The sequence below is a fragment of the Acanthochromis polyacanthus genome, chromosome 14 (assembly GCF_021347895.1).
Source record: "Acanthochromis polyacanthus isolate Apoly-LR-REF ecotype Palm Island chromosome 14, KAUST_Apoly_ChrSc, whole genome shotgun sequence".
In the NCBI taxonomy this organism is placed as follows: domain Eukaryota; kingdom Metazoa; phylum Chordata; class Actinopteri; family Pomacentridae; genus Acanthochromis; species Acanthochromis polyacanthus.
The window spans coordinates 30,182,368-30,199,818 of NC_067126.1; the positions used below are offsets into that span (position 1 = coordinate 30,182,368).

Below are 17,451 nucleotides of genomic sequence, written 5' to 3' on the forward strand. Positions count from 1 at the left end.
AGATGATTTCCTACAAGAAAAAAAAAACGTTTTGTCGAATACTAATTACTTGGAAAAGCTTAGTTAGTTATGCTGAATTTATAATGAGTTGTTGATTATCAGAGGAATTTCTCTGCTTCACTTTGAGAAAATAGGTGTTAAAGTTTGAGGGAAAAGATAAGTTTTTGTGTGTGTGATTTTTTCCCCTCTTCAAATTTCAGTCCTGCAGCTTGCATGTGCAGCATCCTGTCATGTCCATGAGGCATGCACAGAGGAAGGAGGAGGAGGAAGGCAGCGGTTTGTTCTGTTGATGTTCCTCCCTGTAGATGACCTCATGTCGGGAGGAGGAGGAGCCGCGCGTCCCGGAGCCTACCTTGGTTGGATCAAGTGGGAACTGAGTTCGTGTGGAGATACGCTGAAGAGGACTGGGAAAACTTTTTGGGATACATTAATATCCATGACATTTATCAGGTAGGACCTCAACTGTGCTTTCAAGTTGACCAAATCGACTAAATGAGCGTGGGCGTGTGTAGTTTGGAGAAGTAGGAGGTGGGATGTTGGAGAGTTTTAGTGGCAGTTAGTTGGGAGGAATGTCGGGGCATGCCCACTGAGCTGCTCCCCAGACCAGCGGGACTGACAGCTAACTGTTTTTGTGTTTTCATTTCAAGATTGTCACAGTTATTCAAGCCATTTGTAGTTGTTTTTTTCCCTATCGCGACCTACTTTTCCCTTCCCCAGCTTAGTGGAGTCACACTTTTCCCACAGGTGACGTCTCCGTTCAGTTTGGCGTTAGCATTAGCCAGTACACACACACACACACACGCCAAAACTAATCAACCTAATTGAGCCTGAGCTGTTTAATTTTTACCATAATAACCACGTTGTTGTGGCGTTACAATGCTAAAATGTTTTTGCCACTGTGTTGGGTAATTGGGGAAGTAATCCCCCCAAAAACAAACAAAAGCTGAACTAATCTGCAAATAGCTCCTGATTCAAGTGTAATATTAAATATTATGGACTAAATTTTAATTCAAAAAAGGCTGCATTTTTGGTATTTTTTCCATGGTTTAACCAGTAGTGTCTCACAAAGTAGTGAAAACACCTGCCACATGGTCCAGAGACAAAGCTGACATCTGCAAGTTGTGCTTTTTACCCAAACACAGAACCCAAAAAGATTTCAAATGTTTTATTGTTGCATACTAGTTCATGTATATTCCGTGGGTTTGGCATTGGTTTGTTAAAAGAAGTTGTGTGGGTGACCAAAACTGAATGAATCTACACATAACTTCAGACTCCAGCAAAAATATGAAATATCATACACAAAATTTCCATTCAAAAGGGTGGAAATGTAGCTTTTTGATATATTTTTTTCAATATTTTACCCAGTAGTATCTCAAAAAGTATTGAAACTGCATGCCACATGGTCCAGAGACCACATTGACATCTTAAAATTGTACTTTTTATCCAATAACAAAACCCTAAAAGCCTTCAAATTCTCACATTTTATAGTTGTATGTCAATTTATTCATATACTGTGGATGTGGGTTTAACACCATTGATCAGTTAAAACAAGTTGTGCTGAATGTCTTTCACTATTTCCTGACTTTTTATTAGGTAAGCAATCAGTTGGTTACTCAAAAAAGTAATTATTTCCAGTCCAGGAGAGCTTTCTCTTCACAACATACCATTGTAGAATAACTAAAAATGTGTTTCTGTATGTCTTAAACTTTCTCCGGATGAACAGACTTTCTTAAAGTAAATAATATTGATTGTAATGGTCTTCTCATTAGTGTGCAGATGTTTCACACAAAGTCCATTACTTTTCTTCTAACTCTGTGGTCTTGTTTGATGCTAATGTTAGTCTGTATTTTGTGATTGGATGTGGTTCTTTGCTGGAAGCAGAGCCCAAACCAGATATAGTAGTAGACTAAAGGCTAAGGGACTGTAATCTTGTTCACCCACATAAATTGACTCACTGAAGTTTGACCACTGGCTGGATATGCTTTCTGCTGTTTTCAGCATATTTTGAGTGAAGGAATACACTTGCATCTCTAGCAGGTGCTTTAAAGTCAGTGCTTCGTTTTTACTTTATTGAGAAACTGCTTGTAAATGTCAGGCTTAAGCTTTGATCATTGGAAGCATAGGAAATCGTCGATTCAGTGTGCTATGAAGTCTTTACAACTCCACAATCTCCTAGCACTCTACCTTGAAAACACCTACCGCAGCACTTGCCATTTCCTGTCTTGAATTACTTGTTTCAGTGTAGCTTCAAGGGCAGTTTTACTCTACAGACGGTGTTGATTTTCCATCTCCAACTCAACAGGTGGAACAGGCTTTGCTTCTGTTCTGACAATCATGCTCGCAGTCGGTTAATGTGAATATGCTCCGTATTAACTTTCCAACACAATTTCAGGCAATTTTACGGTGATAATGGAACCATTAGAGTGGATTTGCATGCCTCCATGCCAATGCTACAGCCACCCCAATTGTCTATTATAAGATGTTTGCATTACAGAGCACTCATCTTATTGAAAGTGCCATAAGAGTCTGCTTCCCACTCTCTACAGAGCCCGGTTCCCATGGTCCCCCGCCAGTTGGCCAGTAACAGATGCTGGCATCAGAATTGCATTGTTATGGCTGAGGAGGGAAAGTTGCTGGAGCCAGTGACCTGACAGACAGCGCATACTGGGTTGTTGCTGATAAGGATAATGATTTTGTCCTATTACGAAGGAATAGAGCGTAATCCCAGCAGGAAAGCCAGATTTATAGTGGCGAGAAGGGTTCAGGACCCCGTCTGTCATCATGCTGTTTAACCCAGATTGTGAATGAATCGTCTGTGTAGTGGTGTGGAAATGTGGCGTGGTTGAGGGCAATCAAATCTTACTGCACTTTAGCTTGTTTCTGGCCTTGTGACAGTGTGGTAGTTTTATTAGCGCAAAGTTTGTAGTCAGAATAGACTTTATATTGCTTCACAGCTAACCTATTGTGCACGCTTTCAATGAATTCTACCACATTTCTCTGCTTTGAATTGATCTGTTAAAGTGTGTGAAGACACTCATTCAAACTCTTGGCCTGCTTCCAGTTGGATTTCAGTGTGGTATCAACCACAGGATTTTTATGATAGCAGATAATTGATTTCCGCATGAGTCTGAAAGGAATCAATCTCCTTTGCGATCTGTGTCTGAGCGATTTTCATAATGTAAGTGGGATTTGCTTTACACGGCCAAGAAACTTTTACATCTCAAAGGCATTAAGGTGATTTTAGGGCATATTGTGAAATAATGGCATAATAGCAGAAGCAGACAATCAGTTACCCCTTGAGCTTTTGGAACTTGAACAAAGCAGAGGCAGTTGTGTGCTGTTTTTTGTGTTTCATGCTCGGCTCTTGGCTGCACAATTTTTTGCAATGCGATAGCTGAAGTAATCATAAAAACCTAACACCGTGAAAGTATTTTAATTGCCCATTTTCTGTCACAGACGCAACATTATATGAATCCATTAATTCTGAATTTGCTAACTATTCACAGTTAAAACAAAGAAATTTTGCACTGGGATGAAAACTCAAACACAGTCCTTTTGGCAAAGTAGCATCGTGTAATTTCATTAGCTCAAGTTTCTTGGCAGCTTATGTATCAAAATACTTGCCTTGCCATTTAATTGCCCCATTTGCCTTCAGGTCATCTATTAAAACATTACAGCGTGACAGCCACACATTTTGAATTGCCTTTGTATTTCTGTGGTGGTATTACTGTCTTGTGCTGAGTTACATACAAGTAACACGTGTATCATAGTAGAAACACATGCAATGTTTTGTTGCCTGTGTTGAGGTGAGCAAGCATGTACAAGGTATGTTTCCAAGGTCTGTGCATGTGTATGTATGCCCTCAGGCGAGCGTTTGTGTATCTAACTCACGTGTGTGTTTGGAAGCGCTTCTTGGAAACAGCTGTTACTGATTTACATTTTTGTCAAGCCTTTTTGAAGCCCCGGAGACAGAGCGGGGAAAGAGAACGAGTGAGGTGTTATAAACTATGAAATGCGACATGTGTGGTGAGTTATTTGCAAGCAAGAGAAGAAGAACACAACGCGTTTACAAAAATGTAATATTTATTTGGTGATTGATTGAGTTGACATTACTTAAATAATGTAATTACTCTGATTTCCACTGGGATTTTCTAGGCTGAGATTCAGGAGGGTGTAAGGGGATTGTGCGGCGACCTGTGCACAATCTCCTTAGCAGGTGTCTGTCTGGAAGTTGTTGTTGCTCGCCGGCTCTGTTGTGGGTGGCGTGGACACCCGGTGGTCTACCCCAAACACTCAGTTAGCATGCTGCAGAAGAAGAGAGCAGACAGAGCCAAACATGATGGTTCTTTGACCATTTCACAGCAGCCATTGTGCAGCATGCTTTATTTTTGGACTTGCTTTTAAGTTCTTTTGGTCTTTATAGTTATCTTTTGGAAGTATGCAGAAAGGGAGGTGATTGGGTTGACCACAGACCAGTGACGATTCGTTGGATGCAAGACTGTTGTACCTTGCTTGACATACACCAATGAATTGATGAAATCTTATTTTGTCTCACAAGCAGACATCTCGACTTTTATGTGTTTCTGCTATAACCTGATCTGTAAAATCATTTCATTTTAGTGCTGTAACATAAGCAAGTGCACATAAATGATTGAATAGTAGCTTGTCTCACATGACAAGTAAGACCTGAAAGAAGTTTTTTTTTTTCCTCGATAAGTCCACTTTCCTTTTTTGACTGTTTGCAGACACTTTTTCTGTGCTGTAAATGCTATGCTCTTTAGCTAAAGTGACGGGCTAAAAATAAAACCCCATTCCAAGATTGACAAGTGGCGAGGCTGTCTTATCTGCAAAGAGCTTTTTGCTCTGAGGCCTGTTGAATGTCTGCTGGCGTACATCCTGGCTTCCTAGGTATGCTGGTTAAGTCCATGGTTTCAACTTTGCTATATTGCTGGATTCCTAATAACTTTAACATCATCTCCTTTTCACTTAATACGAGTCAGGTTTGTTCCTGTGACCTTCTGACCGACAAACCTTAATGTGATTAGAATCTCTCCCAGTGCTTTAGGTACTTCCTGTAGACTTTAACCACTGCCTGTTAATGTTTAACTCTTAATCAAATACCATTCTTCCTGGGAGGCAAATGTCAAATTGTGTGTAAGTAGCAATGGTCTGGCTTTATTCATTAACAGTTTAGTGCTACCATAAATCGATAGCAGAGTGATTAAGGTCATTCTGTTGTGATATTAAAAGTTACAGAATGCAGCTCCAATGAGATGATTGTTACTCAGTGTGAAGTTAAATCTGCTGCCCTCTAAGACATGTCTTGACACTTCTTGAGCAAAATGGAAAGACACAGGCTTACTCATTGCCACTGCTGAGACAGCATTTATTGTGTTGCTTAGGGGTTTAACAGTTTAACAGTGAAAAAACATCACTTCTCTTATTGTAACAGTTAAACACTGGCATACTGTCAATAAGAGTTTGATTAAAGTTGGTGGTGTCATTGGTGGACAAAGCCATTCAGATTTCATGTTTAGCTACGCTCAGTGTGAGCTCCATGTCATGGCTGACCAATTTATGCTAATCCTGTAGCATGGTTGAACTGAAAGACAAAGTTTAGTGTACTTTTAGACTCCTGCTCGTAATTGTTTGGATCACAAGGTGTATCGAATAGAAGTCTCATACTGAGCAGAAATCCTATACTGAACGATTCACCCATCAGCTGTATCAAAGATAAGAGGACTGAGAGGGCAAATCAATCTTTCCAAAATGACTTTTCTTTCTTTCTTCTTTGTTTTTCTTCCTTAGACTCCAATGACTCACAGACACTTAAAAGTTTAAAAGCTCACTCAGTGGCTGTTGGCCATTGTTCTTGTCTTTTGTAATTTCCCGTGCCCGTCTGACGAGTAGATCAACCTTATCCCTTTTAATTTCACCGAGTCCTCCTCAGTAAGAAACTACCTTGCTTCGCCCCAAGCTACAACTTTGAATCTGCCTGTGCTTTTGATGAAACGGCATGTTTCCCACCATCTAGAAGTTAGTAAACAAGAGTGAACAGCAGCCTGTTTTAGTTTTAAAGAATTCTACCCTGAAATGTGTTATATTCTCTAAGAAGAGCCAGCTGCATGATCATATTTCCAAGTATGACAGCATGTGCACACTGCAACTTGAGTTATGATGCTGTTGTATTGTCTAGATTCCCAACGCTGACAATAATAGTGTCCTTCTCATACAGGAAATACATCTAGTGCCTGGTTCCTTCAGTCAGAATGCAGGTTTAATGCCTTATTTCCTTAAAAGTTTCTTAATGCCCTGGGAAAATTTCTGTGGTGGAAATGCCATATTGTATAAACTTACCAAAAGCTTGATAGAGTTGCCCCTTTTTTGATGCTTAATGACATTCTTTAGAGACAGATTTTTTTCAAAGGACCTTTTAGGAGTTGTGTGTGCATTTCAACTGCAGGAGCAATTTGTTTGCCAGGTCACAGTTCATTCCCCTCAAAATGTTTTTGCCCTCAACATAGTAGCCTGTGAAGGCCTCAGGTGGCTCTCTTTGACATTTTCATTGCTTAACATTCATTGTTCAACACAATCCTTGAGGCTGCTACAACTTGTGCTCAGCATTCATTCAGACTATTTCCTTCAAATGGCAACCAGAGAGCGCTGGTTGAATTACATGCTACTACTGTTCCTTTTAGGGTTTTTTTTTTTACGTCGTTAATGTGTTCAGCACAGATTGTTTGGCCTTTTTGGAATTCTGTTATCCACCTCATATTGTTCTGGAAACTCCTGCATCAAAGCATTGTTCGTCTCGCTTTTGATAAATGCCACTAATTGACAAGCATTTCCTCAGCGAATGAAACAATGATGCTACATGCTCATACTCGGTATCTGCAAGTTGTGCAGCACCCACATCACACCCAGAGGTACCCAAGAAACCCTTACTGTCACTTTAGTGTTTTTGCAATTATTATAATGTTGCTTTAGCTTTTTTAGGTTTGGATGTTTTTGTGTGAGTTACACGTTATGTCTACTGAAAGTCATGGAAACTGAAAGTGTTTTTTGGCACAGTCATTTATTTTATTGCTCAACACAATCAATGTACAAGTTAAAGCTTTTCAATAAATTTGTACTTTGTTGAGTCATAATTGTATGATTTGTTTCTGGGGTTGTATTATATTAATAATCTAAAAGTCTTAATATCTTCTAAGATATTCCATGAAACCTAGGCTGGCATAAGTTGAAAGAATGCAGGAACACTTGAGTCAAACCGGTAGACTAGTATATAAATATCTTTTTGTTTTGTTATTTCCCTCCCACTCACATTAGTGTGAATAACAACCTTTTGTTTACAGTGGCTCACACTCAGACTGTGCCGTCCTCCATACCTACTCCCTACACTTCCTCCTTCAAAGGTTTGTTAGCTAACTTGCCATTGTTTATGGAAGCACTTGAACTCGCAGGCCAGGGCCAGCCCTGTTTCCTGTACTGTGGACAACAAAGAATAGATAATTATGAAGTTCACATGACAATTTTTAAACTATCACTAGTTCAGTTCTGGGCTGTGTTTAATAAACCAGCTTGAAGGTCAGCTCATAATGAGGATTTCCAAGTTGCTATGACAACAGTGTGGAATCTGAGGGTGATCATTCATGTAGAATCAGTTGATGACGAGAGCTGGCAGGGCATTTCAACAGGAAAGAGATAAACGCACAAGGTGGAAAGTAGCTGTTTGCTCCAGTGCTGGAAGAGTGGTAAAGCTGATCTGAGCTTAAGGGTGAGCTCTCTATTGTCTGTCACCTAATAGTGGACAAAGCAGGCTCGAACTCACCAACCGTCAATGTATGTGAGATGCTTCCCCACCAGAGGCTATCGGGACAAACAATTCCCATTTCCACATAGCTGTCTTCTCAGATGACTGTGGTATAGCCAGATGGCCCCATTAACCACATGTGCATGTCAGCATTGTGCAGGTGAGGATCTTTCTGCTTCACGTCCTGCATAGGTTTGAACTCTATCACATACAGAGTAACCTGAAGAAAACACATGTTGATAACCCGAGGCGCCTTCTAATCACCCTGGCTCCAATTCTCTTTTCTGAAAAGAAACCATCTTGACATTCTACCACATCTTGTCATTGGAGTCCTTTTCCTCGCTACCTTGAGCTTTTCCAAGGTAACAGACAGCCCACATGGGAAGGTTTTAGTGCTGACATATGTCTGGCTGAAAATGCCAACAGTGGGGAAGCAGCCTTAATGATGAGGTCTTTGGTGTGTATCCTTTCAGTTGCCTGGGGCATTTTGGAGCCTGTTGAAGACTTTTGACGATGAGGCTGTTGTTCTCTTCAAGTAAACAGAAGAGACAGCACTGTGAGCACAATACTCTGCTGTTTCTCTGGGCAAATGTGAATATTGGGAGGGTGTTTTGTCTATTCATCCAGCATGTGTCCGTAAAGACCTGTGAGCCTCTGTGGGACTTTGACTGCTCTGTTGTAATATTGAGAGCCCCTTCTAAGGGGCCACGCTAATATCCAAGCACAGCTTAGATGTACTGGGATGGACCTGACCTTGAGGGCTTCAGGAATCTTGATTCCCATCTTTGTGCATACCATGCAGTCCATGCCTCTTCTCTGAGGAGACCGTCTGATGAAGTTATACCCCACTGTAGCTTAAGCATAGCTGCATTTTATGGTGGTACGATCCACACTTTAATTTCATTAACCTTTTCAGGGTCTCTCGCATCTGCTGCCAATAAAAACAACTCAAGTTTTAGGAACGATCAACACATAATTGACTTATGAGTGTTGCAGATATTTTGTTCATGAATGCAGAGGACTTAATCTAAGTGACTTATGTCAGCAAATCATGAATAGATAATTATATTGTTATATTTAGAAATGCATAAAAGTAGTAGCACATTCTACATAGTTGTCTGTTCAGTTGGCAAGAATGTGTCAATTACTCTGTCTGATCACTTCTTATTATACTGTTAAAGTATGTAGCACTGGTTCTGCATTGTCCACTCCCTGGAATTTAAATACTTTTGGTTGATTCATAATACGCTGTATATTATAATAACCCTATCCTTGTTAAATCAGTGTTAACAGAGTGATAACATATACTAAGTCGTATTTACATCTTAATTTCATCCCTGATAGAAATGTCTGCACTGGAAAAAATGCCCCTCTGAAAACAAGAAAAAAAATTATTTCAAGCAACTTTTACCTTGGAATACATGAAACAATTTGCCAATAGAACAAGTGAAAAATGGCTTGGTAAGATTTTCTGAAATAAGATATATTTAGAATGTTGAAATCTCTAAATTAGCTGGGAAGACTTATTTTAAGCTATATTTTTACCAAAAAGCCAGACATGCTAAAAATATAAGTTTTTCACTCAAAAATAGGTTTTTGCTTTTATGTAACCTCCTAATTTCAGGTGTGTTAACTGTCCTGTTGTCCTCATTTACAGGCACCAAAAAATATTGTTTCCTTGTCTGAAAAAAAAATTCAAAAAATCTGCAAAAAAATTTCCCCAAATTTCTGAAAAATTGCAAAACCTTCAGGAAGAAAATTCCAATAATTCCTTAATTTCTTTTAATTTTTTTAAAAAATCCCCCAAATTTGAAAAGAAAAGAAAAAAGAAAATTCTTGTAAATATTTTTCAAAAAATGAGTAAAAATCTTCCAAAAAAAATCCTAAAATATCTAAAGTGATTACATATACATCAGTAAAAATTTCCCATATTCTCTTAAGAACATTCACAAAAAATCAACCAAAATCCACCAAATTTCGCTTAATTTTGGTTGATTTTGTTTGTGAATGTTCTTAAGAAACATCTTTAGCATTTCTTTTTTTCCACCAAAAAATGTTCAAAGATTTCCCAAAAATGTTGAAAATATGGGCATCAAAAGTTTCAATGTGAAAATGTATTTTTTTTCCACATTTTCAAAATTTAAAATGGGTAAATTTGAACCGCAGGATGACATGAGGGTTAAATTTATTTTGTGTTTTCTTGTAAAATTCAACTCAAAACAAGATGATTTCAAGATGTTTGACTTTACAAGATATTTAAGATGCATTGTCTTAAAACAAATCCCTCTATCTTGCTGGAATCTCGCTTGTGAATTTATCTTAAATTAAGTGGGATGAGACATTTTAACAAAAAAATAAGACAAATAGACTTGGTAAGACTTTGAGGTTTTGCAGTGTGATATCGGCATGGTCATGGCTGAAGAGAAGGTGTCTTATTCTCAGAGTGGTTACTGACTTGTGTGTGGCTGGGATGGGGGAGGAGGGGTGGAAGGAATTTGTCATGTTGGCTTTTTGAGTTTCAAGAGGGCGTTTCTCATTTCCTTTGGGTGAACCTGGGTGATGTTTATTGTTACTGTGGAGATGAGCAGCTCGCTCCTACACAGTAAGCTGGCACCTCTGCTGACTGGGCCAATATATTATATACTGTGCTTTGCTATCACGAGCTGCGCTATTCTGTCCAAATTCAGAGAGACACAGTTCTAAAATGTATTTCATGCAGTTCACCAGTTCCTTTGTATGCACTTTTTTTTTTTTTTTACCATGTGCATAAACCTACATGGTGTAGATTGAGACACCTGTGCACTCGAGCACACGTAATTGAATACAAGAAGTGTTAGGATGCAAAAAAAAAAGCAGCTTCTACCACGAATGTTCAAATGAAGCTAAAAATTTAATAAGTCCGGGTAGCTGGAATAAAATTCAATGAAAACATTATTTTTTTGACCAGTCGGTGCTGAGTTAAGATCCAGAGACTCCTCAGGATTTGCCCCATACACCTCCACCTCCCATAACCACTTGATGGAGACTTTGCTTCACCATTTCATCTGACACCATCAAGGATAAAAAAGCAAATCAATAGCCACTCTCACAGCAGCAGTAAGAAGGCCTAGATATTTAAAGCCTGGCATCTGGGATTGAGAACTGTGTTTGTTTGCAGATGGCATACCCTATTTGGTTGAAACCATTCTTTTCTCTTCATTGGAAAAGATTGCTCTGATGCTATTAATACAGTCGAGTACACTGTATGAGCTTATAATGTGTTTAGAGGGTTACAAACCAAGAATCCCACAAATTAACTGTTTTAGCTGAGCTGGGTTAGGAATGTTTTTACCGTTGTCCAGCTATAAATGATTCCAAAGCAAACAAGCACATCCAGGCTGGACCTTGAGTTCATGTTATACCATTTAACTCCAAGGATTAAAAATGCGCACTAGCTTGGGAACAACCACGGATATCAGTTGTAAACACCCAAGTTCAGCCACATAGCATCAATTACATGTGGAATTCAGGGCATTTGACTCAGTGTTTTCCTGCATAACAAGATAGCAGAACGTGTCCTTTTCTGTTTAAATATTGGAGCATTCTTTCCATGCGCCCCTCCACTGATGACCTGCAGGATTGGAAGCTCTGTGGGAAAACTCCAGTCGGGTGGCCAGCTCAGCAGTATGGAATGCGGATATGCACTGTTTTGCCATCGCTGTGTTAGTTTTTTGAGGACGTATTTTATCTTGTTTGGTTAGTTTTAAATACAAAACAATGTGGATGCCTAGGGTGTCAGTGGTTATCTTATTTTCAAATAAAGAGGGGTAAATGCCTCTGTTTTTTTCCCATGAAACAACTGGAATGTCATTAGTGTCACTTGTCTTGTTGTGGCTGTGCTTGAATGAATATTTTTTTATTTTCTCTTCCCCCAGGGGCTCAAAAGAAAGGATTCCAGGAATCTTGCCATGTTCAAAGCAGTGCTGAAGAAGAACAGAGATGGAGGCAAGGGGAGCAAGAAGGATTCAGGTATGTGTAAAATCGGGAAGAAAAAACAGCAAGCGAGTTTCCAGAAAAACAGACACTCAAAACCCCCCAAGACTCAGACACCAACCCTACTCTCGGTGTTTGATAAATTCATTCCTGACTAAACTTTATATGTCCTAAATACCAGCGTTCTTTGTAAAAATTCTGAGATTAAAACACTGAGTAAGTTCAAATGAGCTACAAGAGGGTTCTATTGTCCTTCTCTCTTTTTTTCTCTCTTTTTTTCTGGCTCTTCTTTCTTCTCTTGTCTATTTGTTCTCTTGTATTCGATTAAACAAAGAAAAAGATGATGGAATTGCTTGATGGATGACATGTATGGAAAATTTAATAAAAATATTTGAAACAAAATGAACTACAAGAGAACAGAAAGTAAACTAAAGGCCTAAATCCGAAGCTAACAAAATCACGAGATAAAATTGTGGAAGCTATGCAAAGTTCAACGTTTTTTGGGTTGTGTTTTTTCAAGTGCTTCATTTAAAGATTGTTGTAAACGCTATCATCATAGTTAAAATGGAATTGAATAAAGCACCTTGTGCAATATGTACTATGATTATGAAAAAAGTTAGTGCTCCTTTCTTATTACAAAGCTTTATGCCACAGACAGGCACAATGAAAGGCCCAAGATACATAGTTGAAGTATAAAGCTCTTGTTGCACTGTTGTTAGGGGATGATATGGAGAAAATTACAGCTGTGTGAGCCCTCGCACACCAGTGACACATCCCACTGCATCCTGATTTCATTGTTTCGTCTATAACTTTCAGTTCAAAATGGGAGGCTATCTGTAATTTTGACTGTAGATACAGCCTGACTGTTGTGTCATAACAGCTGTTTTCCTTTGGAAATTCGTCGAATTTTCCAACATGACTAATAATGAGTCAGTCTCAGCAATACATTGTTGACTCGCCTCTTGCTCGTTGAATGGGCCCCCTCCGCTGATCTGTCTTGACATAGCAAATTGACCATTTATGCTTATACTGCATCTACCTGCCTGGACTTGCTTTACCACCTCAGAGCTGGTGTCAGCAGTCTGCTCAAACACTCAGTGTAACAGTAGTACATGTGTCATAGATCTGCTCTCTCTGCCTTGTCTGACGTGATCGTTTCACTCAGCACCCCGTGCTAAAATTAAAGGGGAAAGAGTCTGACTTGCTTTATTACACTCCACTCCACCACACCACCTCCACCACTCTTCCAGTACAGTACAGACTGAGAGGGCTGTATTGTTGGTAATGCCTTTTATAAAGCTGTCGCAACCTGTCTCACATGAATGAATCACCTGATAATACAGTTTCTCTGTTATCCACACACACCCACACATATGTACACTTAAGCACAGGAGGGTCTGTGTATGTGAAGGCTGGGTGCAGCAGAATTTATGGCGGGATACAGCTTCTTTATCCCAGCCTCACTTCCCAGTTGGACCTCATCCATCAAGCCAAAGCAGCACTGTCTCCCTTTCTCATGCTGGGACAATAAAATCTGGACACTCCTCTCTGTTGTTTAGGGCTCTTAAGACAGATGAGAGGTCACAGATGTACAACGGCTAGCAGCGGTCACTTACCTCAGTGTTGTCCTTGGCATAGGACAGATATCCTGACTGCACATCTCTTTATTTTTAGGCTTAACAGTTTATCTAGCAGGACTCAAAGAAACGTGGATAATATGGCATAAATTTGAGCAACATTTCTTTTGAAAAGTCTTGGTTATGGTGCTTAAGAAACTTAGCAAGGGCGATATTTCTTAGTTGACATTGCGTATTGCACCATGTCATGTTTGCTTCTCTATTGTCCTTGAAGAAGAGAACTTGTTTGTAAATTCAAGTCTTTCCTTCGGCTCTAAATGAAATTGAGCAACACAGAAATCCTGATGGTGAAGCGTGTTAATCACATTGGGTATGCTGCAGTAGAGTTAATTGTCTCTCAGAGAAGATAGTACCATATTGCACATAAAATAATCACTACACCTTCTGCGCTGCTTGAATAGAGATTTTATTTTGATCCAAAAGATTTGCAAAATAAATGTGTGTCATAATGAAATGTTGTTTGAAATGCAGTTTGCCACACACTTCATTATATACTTTTCTATTTCCTTGGCACGCTGAGGTAGGATTAAACTGCTGAATTGTTTAAAGATTAGTTTACTTTTTTAGGGGCAGCATGCTTTGTGAGATTTTTGAGGCAATAATTTTTAGCGTTTTATGCCTGACAGTTGGTAGGAATAATAATTTTTGTCTCAGCAGATTTAGCAGTTTCATGCAGATCAATGAAAATTGTGTTTATTAGTCAAATCTGTTGTTTTCACAGTCCCTCTAGCATTCTTAGAGGCCAGACTGCACAGACTTTGCTTCCCTCAGAAGGCCCAGAAGGCCCGAAGTCCTGTAAAATCTGCTCAGCAACATATAATGGAAATAAGTGGGAGGAAAGACCTTGATAATGGTATAATTGCAAGATAGCTCAGCATATGTTGCTCATGACTTGGTGGCTATGGACTGGAGGCAACCTTAAAACAGTCAAGGAAACTTGGCCTCCATGCCAGATACCACTACAGTCATTAGCTCTCCTTTGGGATCTCCCCATTGCCAAGACCACAAAAAACACACAGTTTGCTAATTTAGTCTCTCCATCTTGCACTCCTCCTAGATCCTTCGTCCTCCTCCTCCTCCTCCTCCACATTTGCCTTTCTTAGCATCATTCTGTAAGGAATCTGTTTGGAATTGGCCATTTTAATCCCTTTTAAGTACTTTTTTTTATGGTCTGCCATTCCAGGAGTGGGTTTGCTGTGACCAGTTGCCTTTGATGTTCACATTTTCCGAGAGCGTGGTAACTGTAACTGGGTTACAGAAGTAGGCCTCAGTACAGCTAATAGATTTGGGATTGCAGGAAGACGGATCTTAAAGTATCAAATATTACTTTAACTGTTTTTTCTCTGAGGATCTATTGCTCGCTTTGAGGATTATTGGTTTAAGTTGATCAAATTGTTTTCAAGTGTCTTTCCACGAGGCAAATTTGTGTGAAGTTGTTTTTATCCTGTTTTCCTCTTGATCCAAACATTCTTCAATGGCAGTGTTCAGAGGTAATAGTAGTAATTCTATAAATATTAAATGTAGAAGGTGTCCTCAGCTTGGCTGTGATTTTCTTTGGGGCACAAGAAAACAGTATTACTTATTAATATTGCAGTTTCGGAACAGTTTGAACCAAAAAAAACAAATTACATCTTGACAGTTAGGTTTCATTTTTAGTCTGTTAAATGATTCATGTGAAGTATATTGTGAAAGCACATCTGGACTGAGGTGAATTGCGGCAGCCCATAGCACAGATAATAAATGGCTTCTCTTCACCAGCACAAACAAGTAAACAGGGACATTCCTAAATATAATGAACTTACAAGCTCATAACTTAGTGCATCCCCACACTTGGATGGACACGTGAGTCTGAATTTTCCACTCAGATTAAATGCTCTCTCTGGCACAGTGGCTTGAGTGGTCCCATTTTTCCCTTCATAGAGGCCCCACTGACGGCCTCCCTTTAAAGCCTCGCTGTCTTGAGTGAATTGTATGACCACGTACTGTTATTGTTTCCCTGTGAGTGTTCATGAGTTTCCCAGTTCATGATGTGACCTAAAGAAACTGCATTTTTGACTCCGCTTTAATTGCTGAAGATGACTGTGTGACTGCGTGGGTTGGGTAATACCTCTGAAAACCTTCCAACTTGGTCTTCCCGCTCAGTGAGTTTGGCTGCTTGAGACAGCTGCTGGACAGTTGTCTGTCTGTCTTTTGTGGGTGACGGCAGTGTTAATCACACTAACATAGATTGCCGTGCACTCTTGGAAGCCGATAACAGTTTCAGCTGTTTGTTCCTCGAACTCCCAGCACACACAAGCCCTTGTACACACAATATGCACCCACCACCAGTTGGCAGGGCTTTCTCAGTTTGTTTGGTCATACCAACACAGAAACCACAAACGCACCTGGCTGAACCGAGAAGAGCAACTACATCTGCTCCAAAGTTTCACCTACAGCAGTGGTTCTCAAACTTTTCTTTCAGGCCTCCTTTGGCGGACAAAAAACTTTTGCGCCCTAAAAACATCATATTGGGGGCAAAAGAACAATGTTGTGGCAGTTGTCTCATCACTCATTGCTGACACCATATGAAGATATCAAGAGCAGCAGGGGAGTATGAGATTCCTGAGCGAGTGTATGTGGTTTCTGGGCACTTGGCGGTTCTGTATGCGACCTTGTATGACGCTGTTTGTTCTTTGTTGTTCACTGATACAGCTTTTACTAGGGGTGAGGGGAAATTTCCGATTCTTCGATGCATCGCAATTCGGATGTGGACGAATCTGAATCGAGTCACAAATGTCCAAATTTCTAATATTTAAAAATCTGTTAAAGAAATACAGAAGTTCTAAATAGTGGCGGAATAGGGGCTGCAACTAACGACGTGTCGACGAGTCGTCTGAGCGCGATACGTCATCAAAAGCGGAAGTGAGCGCGCAATGCAACAGAAATCACCTTCCGACCGGAGCGCGGAACACGGACGGACGTCGGCGCTGCATTGTGCATACATAATACATGCACGATGCAGTGCCGACGTCCGTCCGTGTTCTGCACTCCGGTCGGAAGGTGATTTCTGTTGCATTGCGCGCTCCACTTCCGCTTTTGATGACGTATCCGCGCTCAGACGACTTGTCGACGCGTCGTTACTTGCAGCCCTAGTGCGGAACTAAGAAGTGCGGTCACACGGACACGCCAACATGCACCAAGAGTAAAACAAACCTGGCTGACTGCCACCCCACCTCGCCATGAGATCTGAACAGCTCCTTCTAATTTAAAGCAGGAAATGCTTCAGCTTCTACAACCGTCAACGACTGAAGCGACACTGGACAAGAGCCACGTTAAATGTAATGTATGCACTGCTGCCATACATTGGAGGGCCGGATACACCATCCCATCTTGATGCTATTTCACCAGCACAGCTATCCTGACACTCTACAATATACGTAAATTAAAGATGCATCAATAATCGATTCATAATCAAATCGTAGCCCCTGAGTCGTAATTCTTTTTGAATTGTGAGGTGCCAAAGATTCCCACCCTTGGCTTTTACCATGTAATGTTCCCACTTACGATATTCAACAAGTTTTCTCGGAAGGAAGTCAAGTGGATTCTTGACGTATCTGGGATGTAAAATCTCTCTCTTTTTAATTTGTTTGGTCTCATACTGTCCAATACGAGAGTTTTCTGACAAAACACACAGCGGTCTCTCCTTGCCTCCTACATTCACTGTGAACCCAAGAGCAAGATAAGGCTCGTCGTATTTTCTTGACTTTTTGGACTTTTTCGAATCACTGCCGAGAAAATGACACTTCTGTGCTCATTTCAAGTGATGGAGAGTGAACATTTGACCGCTCTCATTAAAGTGTGTCACAGTATGGATGGGCTTTCTTTTTCTAACATAAAGAAATGACGACAAACAACTTGCACAATAACAATGTGTTGCAGAAATGTCAAATCTCTAATCATGTTAGAGCAATACCTGATTGAGAGCATTTATTTTTAATTTCAGCAAGCTTAAATGAAAGATGAAAGGATGCTCATGGTGTAGTGGACCTA

At 40.0% G+C, this 17,451-nt stretch overlaps 1 protein-coding gene across 2 annotated transcripts in view; it reads left to right on the plus strand.

Moving 5' to 3' along the window:
- The first annotated feature begins 309 nt into the window (after positions 1-309).
- Positions 310-17,451, plus strand: part of tanc1b (tetratricopeptide repeat, ankyrin repeat and coiled-coil containing 1b) — a 109,271-nt gene continuing 92,129 nt past the window's right edge. For both annotated transcript variants that reach the window (XM_022218483.2, XM_022218491.2), the window contains exons 1-2: positions 310-450; positions 11,728-11,821. In XM_022218483.2, coding sequence (XP_022074175.2) covers positions 11,761-11,821 — 61 coding nt within the window. In that variant the 5' untranslated portion in view covers positions 310-450; positions 11,728-11,760. The remainder of the gene's footprint in view (positions 451-11,727; positions 11,822-17,451) is intronic.